This window comes from Pavona decussata, unplaced genomic scaffold (assembly GCF_977016875.1).
Source record: "Pavona decussata unplaced genomic scaffold, jaPavDecu1.1 SCAFFOLD_41, whole genome shotgun sequence".
Lineage (NCBI taxonomy): Eukaryota > Metazoa > Cnidaria > Anthozoa > Scleractinia > Agariciidae > Pavona > Pavona decussata.
The window spans coordinates 1,270,173-1,283,080 of record NW_028145463.1 but is presented as its reverse complement, the minus strand read 5'-3'; the positions used below and the strand labels follow the sequence as shown (position 1 = coordinate 1,283,080).

General features: G+C 40.3%; 1 protein-coding gene across 1 annotated transcript; it reads left to right on the top strand.

Moving 5' to 3' along the window:
* Positions 1-354: 354 nt before the first annotated feature.
* Positions 355-12,829, top strand: LOC146482942 (sialin-like). Its single transcript, XM_085106481.1, has 11 exons — positions 355-477; positions 2,547-2,820; positions 3,772-3,808; positions 4,431-4,630; positions 5,333-5,420; positions 6,184-6,270; positions 7,074-7,204; positions 7,557-7,706; positions 8,657-8,786; positions 10,829-11,067; positions 11,581-12,829. Exons 2-11 carry the CDS (start codon positions 2,620-2,622, stop codon positions 11,743-11,745), a joined length of 1,428 nt encoding a protein of 475 aa, XP_084962607.1. The 5' UTR covers positions 355-477; positions 2,547-2,619; the 3' UTR covers positions 11,746-12,829.
* Positions 12,830-12,908: the final 79 nt, after the last annotated feature.

Here is a 12,908-nt window from a genome sequence, read left to right as displayed (position 1 = left end):
TGTTCGTCTTGAATGACGCTCAACGGAAGATAGTTCGTCCAGACGCATAATGCGTCTTGTGCCCGTCTTTATAGTAGAGATGCATAACCAGACGAACAACAAATGTTTGTCCAAGTTGGCGTCCAGACGGATAATGCGTCCTCTTGTATAAAAACGGCCATTACTAAAAAAAACTAATTAAAAGTTCGTGGTTCGTTGGATCAGTTGATCCGAGGATTCTCAACATTGCCATTTCTATTATTAAACGGAGAACACTTTTTCAAAGGAAATCTGACATTAATCCCGATGTATTGTTTCCCGGCGACCGCTCCTAGAAAGGCAAATTATGCCCGTATCGTACAGCGGGGTTTTATGCAAATTTCGGTGTTGGAGAAATATTTAATATTTTGACATTGTAGCTGTGATGGTCTCACAAAAACTAGATCGACAAATCCAACAACCCGTCCACATTGACGTTTCGACAATGTTACTTTGAAGGTAAATACATAACATAAACTAACATAACATATTGATCTCAAACAAGGGTATGATCATAATAACCCCGATTATTTACGTCGCGTTTCTGATTTCAAATGAAGGAAATGCGCTGGTGAATTTTAATAGCTTTATCGGTAATCAAACGAGCAGTTTTCCCCAAGATATGTTCACGATGGTGTGAACGGGGTATATGAACAGCACTGCACTTGATCTAGCAAGGGAAAGAAGGTCTAGATATCCAGCCGGTCTTCATTCACGGATGAGGATAAGAGGTTAGTTTCCGTAGAGAAACTCAATGTGCTGTGTCGGTGGGGAGAAGAAACAAATGTTTGGTTTATCAACAGAGTTGATACATAAAGGTAAATTGGCCACCGTAAACTGAGATTCGAGTGCTGACCGGCTTCGAGCGTCAGCCCTTCGCCATTCATCACGACGTCTTTGGTTCCGTATAGAGTCCCTCATAGGAATTTCGTTTTGTGAATGCCGCTTGTACCGACATTCACTGATTTATTCTTAACGCGGCCATTCAAGTGACATTAGCCGATCCAATTTTATGAATTATATTTCAAGTATAAAAAGTATCTTGCAAGATCATATTTGACATTCAATATCTTTACTCTTTCGAGTGTCACACTTTTAGTTTACTTGAGTTAAAAGGGACTTGCTTTCGAGAACTTCTACTAAACTTTGGATTCATGCTTGACCGAGCACATCTGAATATGCAAATAAATAAGCTAACCTGTGCTTGTTTCTACTCCCATTAAAACTTGAGAAGTGCAGTTACAAACGGACTTAAAAAACGAGTAGCTGTAAACGTATTGAACATAAATGACTGATCAGTATTCAAGAATTAACCGAGCGTATATTAAAGCCCCCTATACATCACTTCCAATTTCTTCAAAAGAAAGACAAACAGTTTATGGAGATGGATCACTGCTCTTTTAATCTTAACCTCATTGAATAAGGATCATCAACTCGTTCACAAATCCCTGAAAGTCACCGTAAGACCATATTGATGTATAGTGTCATTAGGCATCGGGAGTTTAGGACGACTGACAGTGAGTTACGACTGTATTCGGCCGCTCTGCTGCCTTGAGCGTTAAAATAGTAACTTGGACGAATATTACCGTGAAATTACCACAATAAGAACAGATCCAAGGTCATAACAAAAGCCTGCATTTAAATTAGCTGAGATAAGTGCATAACATACCTGGCTAGGTTTGGCTTAACCAACCGTGTCCAGCGTGTCTTACTGTAGGCCACCAGATACAAAGTATTGACTGCGTTAGTTAGTTAATTTAAAGGATCAGTTGTTGAGACGAATACACCGCCATTGCAATGAATTCATCGCAAGCTCTTTCTCCGAGACATAAAAGAAACCAAACAGCCAATGAAGCCAACGAACGCCGGGATGGATTGAAATTAAATGAAAAATCGTTCGATTTTCTAGAGGAGCGGCCGTCAGCGCGGCCGGGGAGCTTTACTGTCCAGCTACACCTTGGAAAATTTTACGTTGCTGTGTAATAATTTGTGCTGGAGACGGAATCAGACAGAACACTTAAAAAATAATGACCAATTTTCTGGAAGGGAGTACAAACCACAGTCTTTTTTTATGATTTTAAAGATAGGAATTGATGAAAAACGATTATTATCCAGGACCAGCTGGTCATGTCATCTCCTTCAAGTCCAAAAGAGTTTGCTCGCGTACTCCTAACCCCCTTTTTAAATTAAACAATGCAAAGACATCCCACTTGATAGCAATGACTTCTCTTCTATAATTCAAAGAGTCTTTAATCATAAACAAATCCAGGCCAGTCATTAACATCGGCTCTGAAAGAAAGACGAAAACTGTCTTTATTCAACCGCCGGAATAACGGCTAGCGCTAACACAGATTGTTGTGTTGTTTACGTCTGTTGTGATTGGCCAAAGTAATTACCTTGGTTTTGGTTTTACGACACTCAATTGGAAACCGCTCTAAGTACCCCTAATTTCTCCTCGGCGACCCTCCCCATCCCTTGACTAAGGTACTATAGCTTCACCAACACTAAACATTCTTGTTTAATTTCAGTTTGCTTCAAACAGCTGCGAAAAATCAAGAAACGTGAAAGAAGAAATCGCTGAACACAATAATCTGCAACAAGATGACAAGAGACGAAGAAGAAGAACAAGCTGTTCACAAATGTCCTTGCAGCGCATCGCATGTCCTCCCAATGCGCTACATGGTCGCCATGCTGTGCTTTTTCGGTTTTGCAAACATTTACGCCATGCGAGTAAACATCAGTATTGCTATCGCGGTGATGGTGGCCAATCAAACAGTAATTAGAGATGGAAGTTCAGTACAGGTATTGTTAACATGTTTGTAGTACTTTTCCAGTACTTTTCACAGTTTGGTGGATTATATATAATCCAGTGGGTGTCTTGGACCACTCATATTTTAATCGCTAGCAAACTGGAACCAATATAACGCCCTAAGCATAAAATCAACTCCCGCGAATAAAAAGAGTTGTGGTCAACATCCGTCTATATAACAAGACTCCCGACACAGCGGAAAAATGAGTGCGCATGCTCCCCAGATTTGTGATTCGAGCGAGAATCGATTACGAATGCTCCACTTCAATCGCCAAATTCACACCTGTTACCACAACATTTTTTTGTTGAATAAGATATGTGATAGAGGAAGTTCGAAGGAACCTTTACTGAAAGCGGCAACCTTATCTATTTCGATTTGGGCTTATCCCCGCGAAACGAAAACAAACAATGGGAATTTTAAAAATGCCGCCATTTCGCCGCGTAAGATTGCTCACGCGTGACGAGCATGCGCACTCATTTTGCCGCTGTGTCAAGACTCCCAGCTTTTTGAAGTCATGCTCTGTGCATGATTTTCTGACCAGTAACGCAGGGACAAACCTTCAATTATAATATTGAAGTTTACTGATATTTTAATTTTTGTTATTGTGCCTGGTTGAACAAGAACTAGACCTCAGTTTTGAATAGTTCTCAGTCTGGCTGCAAAGAAAATTTCTTACTACAGTTGCACATTGTTAAACATCCATTCATGCGGGCAGTGTCATCTGCAGTAAGTGGAAGCCCTTAATTAGCACCCCAGGATTCGGAAAGGCGCGGTAAGACGCGCTCGGCTCCAAGCCATCATAGCCAACTTCAGTTACTTCCAAAGGCGCGTTGAGGCCCGGGAACGAGGCTGGGTATCAGATCTATTCATTTTAATAAAACGCTGATTTTACTCAAACGCACTCTACAACTCTCTTTCCCCGCCTGTTATTTTTTTTTTACAGGAACCCGCAGAATTTTCTTGGAATACGAAGCTGCAGGGTAAGCTGAAATAAAAGGGAAATACCTTACAATCTCTTGATTTTAGACAGCTTATCTACCATTCAAATGAGTCCAATCCTATCCAGATAAAAAAACAACAATGTTCAGACTTCATAGGAGAGATCTGCAGAATTTAAATTCTGCTCTAAAACTGCATCTACTTGACAGTAATTGGACGAAATCAGATCGTAACGAACTCCCAGACAACGAAGTGCCCAGTTCCCAATTGGCTATTGCTTAAGTATCGCAAGATTGATACATCAATTGTTTTGTGAAATACTTAATTAATTCAAAATATTTTACCTGAACGAAAATTAGGGAAAAGCCAGTTTTGCTAGACTCGATTTTTGGCCCCTCCCTCTGGTCCGGCTTTCCCGAACAGCGGCTGGTTGTCGAGCCTTTAGTTTTCCAAATAACTAGTTTTCCGGAAATCCAGGACAATGCGGAGAGGTCTGATAATATCCATATCCGCATTTTGGGTAGCCAATAAGAGGGCGCGAAAAATATTATCCACCGGGCTTGCCGGTTAATGCTCTGAGTAGGGAACCAATAAGATAGCCCAAAACTGTTAATATCTTATGACGATGATTTACCAAATATGTATATGTCATTTTCTTGGCAGGAATAATCCTGAGCGCATTTTACTATGGCTACATACTAACACAGGTGCTAGGCGGTGTTTTGGCGCGAAAAGTGGGTGGTGCCACCCTGATTGGGATTAGTGTGGGAACCAGTGGACTGTTGACGCTGTTCACGCCTATCACTGCGCGTGCGCATCCTGGGGTATTGATTGCCTTAAGGATTGCAATAGGAATGACTGAGGTAATAGATGTTCCCAAGTTGCTGATATTGTTGTTGTTGTTGTTGTAAGCTGTTGTTGTTGTTGTTGTTGTTGTTCTCACTTTTTCAGGTCGTGTCCACATTTACAGTAAGTGTACTTAGATATTCCTACATGTATTGGTAACACGGACCGGACAGAAGTAGTAACAGCGGGGTTTCCCTCGACGAAGGAATTTTCCTAAGGCGCAATTGCTTTTGTATGACGCACGTTTAGTCTGGAAACACGAGGACCAAAGAACAGTGTAGTGCACTTTTCTAATCACACCTATCGACTCGTATCTTTTCCAGGATCGTGTGGAGTCATCTTAGTTTGATAATCTGTGGTTAAAGCGTTTTCAATTTAGTGTCGAAACTAATTCGCGTTTACCTTGGTTTTGCTTTACTAGACTCTATGATTGGTTGGCAAAGTTCGCGCCATTTTCTCAACCAATGGGAAGCCAAACAAAAACCAATCGTACTTGGTCGCACGCATTTTCCCGCGCTTGACGCAGGTTACATGTATTTACTTCGAGTTCTGATTGGCTGATTGTGTTGTTTACATCTGTTGTGATTGGCCAGAGAAATTACTTTGCTTTTGGTTTTACAACACTCCATTGAAAACCGCTCTATCACTGCCATGATTTATTTGTGTTTCTGTTTCATCAAACCTCTAATTTATGCCTCATCTAATTTTTCACTGCCCAGGGCGTTGTGTACCCATCTGGGTTGGCATTATGGAGTCAGTGGGCTCCTCCACTTGAAAGAAGTAAATTAACGACGTTCAATCCCGCAGGTATATATTACAACTGAATGGCAGATATATTTAACAAATATTCCTAAGCGCATTTTATTTTGCAAGATAAATCAGTCCCACAACATTTTCCTAGTTTCCTTACCACCAAAAAGAGATTTATATGACTGAAATCTGATTTTAGGTTTTGTAAAAATACTGAGAAGCGCCACACACCGGATAATTTTTCATGTAAACCCTACTTTCAAGACCACGCACAAAGTTAAAACTTGGAGTTCAGTGTACAGTAGTCAACCAGCACCACAGGAAAGTACTGCTCAGTAGCTTTCATTTGAATGGTCACACTTTGGAATTTCATCGACAAATCGAAAAGTAAGAGCCACCTTGCACAGCAAAATAAACAGCACCACAGGAAAGTACTGCACAGTAGCTTTCATTTGAATGGTAAGACTTTAGGATTTCATTCACAGAATCGAAAGTTATAACCAGCATGAACAGCATAACAAAGAGCACCAAAGGAAAGTGCTGCTCAGCAGCTTTCATTTGAATGGTCACACTTTAGGATTTCATCCACAGACTCAAAAGTTAGAGCCACCTTGCACAGCATAATAAACAGCACCACAGAAAAGTACAGCACAGTAGCTTTCATTAATTTGAATGGTCACATTTTAGGATACGCATGTAAGGATACGCATGCGCATGTGTAGTTTGTGTTTTTCCTTTAAGTTCTTGATAACCTTCAATTTATACCATAAACCTCTATGTCTCCGCGAACTTACTTAAAGGTTCCCCTTTGTTTCTTTAGGGTCGAGATTTGGTGTTATTGTTTCCATGTTCCTGTCAGGATTTCTCGCCTTTAACTTTGGTTGGCCTTGGATATTTTATGTGTTTGGTGAGTGATCAGGAGCTATGTATCTAATAACAATTATTCGCGTACCGAGGTGCCCTCATCTGTAATCTCCTCTCACCGCTTGCAAATGGCACAGGAATCAAGGCCTTCACAAAGAAGGCTCCGCAATCATCAGATCTCAGAGAACTGAACTTTTCAGCCGAGTCGCCTTCCACCATGCAACATATGGACACAGATTTTGTATACTTATGATTAGATTTTGTACATATCTGAGATATGGATCAAGTGGTAGAGCGACGGTCAGGAAAGTTTGAATGTTGTTATGATCTTATGATGTAAATACCCCGATGCTATTTCAATTACTTGTAATATTGTAGTACGTAAATTAGTTACTGATTTTATGATTATAATGATGGTAGGTTTGTATTTTTATCTTTTTCTTTTTGGCACTGCCCCATAAGATTTCTAGCTTTAATTTCTACCGTGGATAAATAAAGATTGATTGATTGATTGATGGATGGATGGATGGATGGATGGATGGATGGATGGATGGATGGATTGATTGATTGATTGATTGATTGATTGATTGATTGATTGATTGAAACAGTATCCTCGGACACCCGGGGACGGATAGTCGGACGAGGCGAAAATTTACAGGGCAAAATCGACACTAGTGAAAATTTTACAAGCCGGATCGCTGGTGCAATTTCGCCCATGAAATCTTCGCCTCCTGTACAGGTGCCATGGACGCTGGGCAACTCGTTTTCTATAAGCAGAAGTACGTCTCGATTATCGTTAAATACATACTTGTGAACTTCTTGTCTCGTTCTTTCCCTTTCTTGCAGGCATCAGTGGTATAACATGGTCTGTGTTGTGGCTTGCTCTAGTGTCGAATTCTCCCGCAAAACAACGATGGATAGCGGCTGAAGAGCTGCATTACATAGAAAGTAGTTTAGCGGACGATACGCATGAAAAGGTACTTACAACATTTGCGCTTCTCTCTGTAAACTTAAAGTAGCAAGCATAGTTACGTTTCGTTGGGATTGGTGCGTTTTTTTTGTTGTTTGACCACGCGGAAATTGGGACGAGAGCGAAAGAAGCTCTCGTCCCAGTTTCCGCGCGGTCAAACTGCAAAAATCGCGCACAAAACTCCTGAAAACACTTGCTATGAGGGCTACTCAGAAAGAGAGGCAGACGACTTTTCCGGCTTTCGTTTCAACTTTTTTTCGCAGCGGGGGAAACAAAACTGGAAGAGGCTACTGCTCTCTTCCAGACTTAGCGGCGGTGAACCAGCTAATCTATGTTCAATATTTTTAATTTGTTTACAGAAAGTAAGAATACCTTGGAAGGCGATATGTACTTCTTTGCCATTTTGGGCAATCGTGGTAGCACATGTTACATATATGTGGGGTCATTATACCATGTTATCGGACCTACCTTTGTACTTTAGCCAGCGACTCCATTTTGATATCGAAGGGGTGAGTTTATTGTGAACTTTTCAATATTTTTGCAATTACTATAAAATGCAGTTTTTACTCAAGTTTCGAAAACAATTTGCGTTAGCTTTGCTTTTACTTTGCCATGCTCTGTGATTGGTTAGCAAAATTGGCGCAACTTTGTTCTGAATCAGTAAAAAAATAATATCCAAACCAATCGCGACTTTTACGAACGCGCGCTTATCGCCGTTACATCTGTTTGCTTTGGATTTGCTTAACTACGGCCTTGTGATTGGTTAGAAAAAGTCTCGCGACTTTCTTAATTAATGAGAAGCGAAACCAAACCAATCGCGACATGCTTGCATGTATTTTCACGCACTCGGCCCAGATTAAAGTGGAAAAGCTGCTTCACTTATTGCACTAAGCTATGGAGTGTGTGCACGGCGGCCATGTTGGAGGACTAAAACAATAGAAGATATTTGCATAAAAATAAAATATATTTCCCAAAGGAAGATCATTGTATTGTTTTGGTCCTCCAACATGGCCGTCGTGCACACACTCTATTGGTCTCCAATTCACTGTGAAAATTTTTAGAGCTCCAGGTTTCCAAAGAACTGCCCCCTCCCCCCGCCCACCTCCCTCTTCGACCTTTCGAAGCCCCGGGCCCAATTGTTCAAAGCCCAATTAAGCTAATCCTGGGTTAACGTGAACTTTGATTTGAGTATATTTACTAATCCATAAGGATTCGTCCTAAAGATTTTTGTCCCTTAGTTTTACCTTAGACTTTTCTTTACCATTAGCTTAAAATGAGCCTTTAAAATCATTTTTAATGGCCGGGATGAAAACCTCGATTTACTTTTAATCGTAGATTAGCGTTAATTGGCTTTCGAACAACCCGGCCCTAACCATTATAAGGCCATGTACACACTTCCAAACGTGCGATAACTTGCAGTTGTGTTGACTTTCTGATATTGTTTTGCCGTTACTGGCAGACTTCAGGTGCATCAGCCTTGCCATATATTTGCACGTTGGTGGTAATATTGCTTGGAGGACAACTTGCGGACTACCTTCGGAAGTATCACCTTAGCACAGGAGCAGTCAGAAAATTATTCACTGCAATGGGTATACATCCAGTTCTGTTTTTATGTGGTTAATATTAACAAAAAACAATCAAATGGCGACAATTACCTTTACAAACATTACTAACTGCTCTACTAACAGACATTCCTTACCGCACCAGCCCCTTATTTGGACATAGTTGTAACAAATTTCTCGAATATGACTGGCTATCAGTAGCTATGATGAGAGTATTATGACCATATCTAGTACGTAATTGGACAGTAGTCGCCATCATGCGTGCTGTGATAAGATGGTTGCACTTGAAAGGTAATTTTTTTCACGAATTTCAAGAGAAACTATCAAACGACGTTCCTGTGAATTTTTAACTAAGGACGGTGCCTACTAATACAGAAGTATTTTTGAGCGGTTTATGACTGGGCGGGAAAAGCAGATCTAATCAAGGGCTATTGGAATACAAAAAGAAAGTTGGGAGTAACCACGCATTTTTTTAGAAATACTGAATTAGGCAACAATAATCCTAGAAAGCTGTAAAATATAAAGGAATGTATGGAAGGATAAGAGCGCTTGCTAAGTTCTGCTTTCTCCACATAGTTTTAAACCGCGCAATAATATCCCTGTATTAGTAGTCACCATCCATAGGAAACTGGAAACCGGAGTATCTCGAGATGCGCAGAACGTATGCACAGTAACAAAAGTAGGCACCGTCTTTAAATGTCTTTATTGACACGATGGAATAAAAACAGGATTTTGTATCGTCCAATTCGGTCTGTGATTATGTTCCTGATTAAACGCATCGGCATCTTATTAGACCTACCGCGACAGCTTATTGCTTATCGCACAGTACAGCATACAATGGTATCAAGTCAACTATTATAAAATGAACACATTACTACGGTAGCTACTTCAGGGGTTAGGGGAGTAGAAATTGTGGTTTAGAGGATCTGTAACAGGGTGCTGAACTCTCAGCTACCAGTTATAATATAAGTCATTTCTCAGCTACCAGCTAAAATTTGGGGCCATTTCTCAGCCAACCACTAATTTAGCCGGATCTGGATCGTTTAGCTTTTACTTCTCACCTGTTTTTGCGGTTTTGTATCGTGTCAACGGCGTCTTGCTCATTAGCAAAACAGTGTCAAGTGTCACCCGAAGATTTCCGAAGAACGTTTGAGTGATTCCAACCTCTTTCGTGACTTTACAACACTGACGAGTTGCGTTGAACCTCATTATGAAAGCGAGGCTGACTGCAAAGCTTTAATTATGAAAATTAGTTTTCATTCACATGATGCAAACAAAAGTTATTTTCATAAGAAAAGTTTTGCAAGAAGCCTCGCTTTCATAATGAGGATCACAACAACTCGGAAATGGTCTAATTAACAATTATTCCACGAGCGCGTGTTGGATATGAGATGATAGATACGCGCCTCGTTGGCTATAATCGTCTCATACCCAACAAGCGCCAGTGGAATAATTGTTATATTAAAAACAATCAAGAATTATTGCTAGATCTTGCTGATTTCGCTTTGAAAGATTAACCAGAAGACAATTTAATGGTCACCATTCCTCGGGCATGGTATAATGGCTCATATACCATGGCCGCTAAACCAATCAAATCCCTGGAATTGCATTATACAATGATCCAGTTTTGAATAATTCAAGTTATTCTCAAGGCATTAACTACACAATTTATATTGACAAGTTATTTGCAAGTAAAATTTACAATATACTCGTGGCAAACTTTAGCCATCTCAGCTAACCGTCCTCTTACAGTTTCTTTGCTATCAGTTAGACCATTTCCGACTTGCTTTGACTCCTCATTATAAAAGTGAGGCTAAGTACAAAGTTTTTTACCATGAAAAAAATTTTCATTCAAAAGCAAACAAAGTGTGCATTTGCATGTGACAAGCTTTGCACTTAGCCTCGCTTTCATAATGAGGTTCACAGCAACTCGGAAATGGCCTATTCACAACTATCAAGGGTCCACCAGCCCCTCGATTTCCCTTCGACTTTTTGCACCCCTTATGGTAAGTGAGGCCACCCTGATGTTAACTAAACGCATGCGCTTTGTTGTTTTTCCATCTCCTTAGGCTATCTTCCCATGATGGTGTTTCCCATAGCTGCAGGATATGTCAGTGATTGGCGTCTTGCCGTGGCCTTTATGGCGCTTGGCGTAGGCCTTAGTGGATTGGTTGATAGCGGTTATTTTGTGAATCAACTGGACATCGCTCCACCCTTTGCTAGTGTACTTATGGGCGTTTCTAACACCGCGGGAACGATGTCAGGCATCATCAGTCCGACGCTTACGGGATTTATTACGCAACATCATGTAAGGGAGTTTAGAGAGCTTTGCCATAGTTTCACGGGTATCATTGGTTTGATTAATCGACTGACTCGATCGATGGATGGGTGGATAACTGACTGACTGACTGACTGACTGATTGAGTGACTAGACGACTGACTGTCTCGATTGATGGATGGATGGATGGATAGATGGATGGATGGATGGATGGATGGATGGATGGATGGATGGATGGATGGATGGATGGATGGATGGATGGATGGATAGATGGATGGATGGACAACTGACTGACTTACTGACTGATTGACTGACTGATTGAGTGACTAGACGACTGACTGTTTCGATTGATGGATGGATGGATGGATGGATAGATGGATGGATGGATGGATGGATAACTGACTGACTGACTGACTGACTGACTGACTGACTCGATGGATGGATGGATGGATGGATGGATGGATGGATGGATGGATGGATGGATGGATATTTGTTTGAGTGATGAATGACTGCCAACCTTATTTTTCGTTTTATCTTTTACAGAGTGCAGAGGAATGGAAAATAGTTTTCTACATAAATGGAGCAATTTTTCTCATAGGTGGAACATTTTACCTGCTATTTTCATCGGGTGAGAAACAACCTTGGGCCAGTGAGAATGGATATGAAAAGCTGGCTACGGATGAATTGTTTACAGAGGAAAATCATTGAGAGAATTTTAAATTATCATGGTATTATTGTTTTAACAGGATGTGTAATATATTGAAGAAAAATTAAAAGTAACGTTGTTCGACATTTCGATGTATCAAACATCATTATCAATGAATGAAGAAAACGTTTAACGTCGAGGTCGCTAAAAGAGTTGAATTTGAATAATTGAAATCTCATTCCATGGCATTCCTGCGTGCTTGATGTATTATATCAAACACGAGGAAGCGTGTTTCATCAGATATCCAAACACTGAGAAGTAGGTTGAAAAAACGAGGCGCAGCCGAGTTCTTTTAAACGACTTCGAGGTGTTTGGATGTCTGATGAAACACACTTTCGAGTGTTTGATATGGCTTTTCAAATGATCAACAATTGTAAGAGAAATTCAAGGCTAAAGTTGGCAAAATTTTATGGTAATTAGGATCACATATCCAAACCACGGTCACGGAAGTGATTTTCTTTGTTTTCTTTTGATGAATTATTAAAGAGTTTGAGAATTTTATGTAAATAAGTTAGCAGAATATCTTCGCACGAATCGAATCCGATTGCAAGTTTAACGATGGTTTGAGCTCTTGCATATAAACAACATTTCATAAACAAGGTATAATACCGGCATAGCACCGAGTAAAATAAATGAAGTTTTTCACTTTTTTCTGAGTGGGGATACATTGCTAAACTCATTGTAGTCCTCTTAAGGTGATTCATTGTATTGTGTTGCATTGCACATTCTTGCTACGCATAATTTCTTGCGTCATTAGCGCGCGTGCGTTGAAAACATAGTCTGTTTTCCTATATGCTGAGCGTAGTCAATAACTAAATGGCTATTTCCTCCTAAACGAGCAGGGTGACCTATCTTTTTTATCTCGTTATTTTAACTTAGCTATTATCTTCTTTTTGTTTAAAAAGTTTCAGAAAAAATTGACGACAGAAAAATTAGTTATTGCCAGAAATGCGAGCTTGTCTACCATTCGCAGGCATAAAATAGTGATACAAAAGGTTTTGGTATTCTTTAAGGCTATTAAGTTCGGTTTATGTTCACCGACGTTTCGGCAGTGCTGTCTTCTTCAGGGTCGCAGTCTTAACAATATAAAACAGTAATACTGAGAACTCGCCAGCAAGAAACGTTTTGGATCTCAGACTGCTTCATATTTTGCTTGCCTGCCAAG

Excerpts from the sequence above, each read along its gene's own strand:
- LOC146482942 (XM_085106481.1), top strand. The coding sequence starts at position 2,620 with ATGACAAGAGACGAAGAAGAAGAACAAGCTGTTCACAAATGTCCTTGC. Across the intron at positions 2,821-3,771 it reads GAGATGGAAGTTCAGTACAG|GAACCCGCAGAATTTTCTTG; the intron begins GTATTGTTAACA and ends TTTTTTTTACAG. Across the intron at positions 7,205-7,556 it reads CGGACGATACGCATGAAAAG|AAAGTAAGAATACCTTGGAA; the intron begins GTACTTACAACA and ends ATTTGTTTACAG.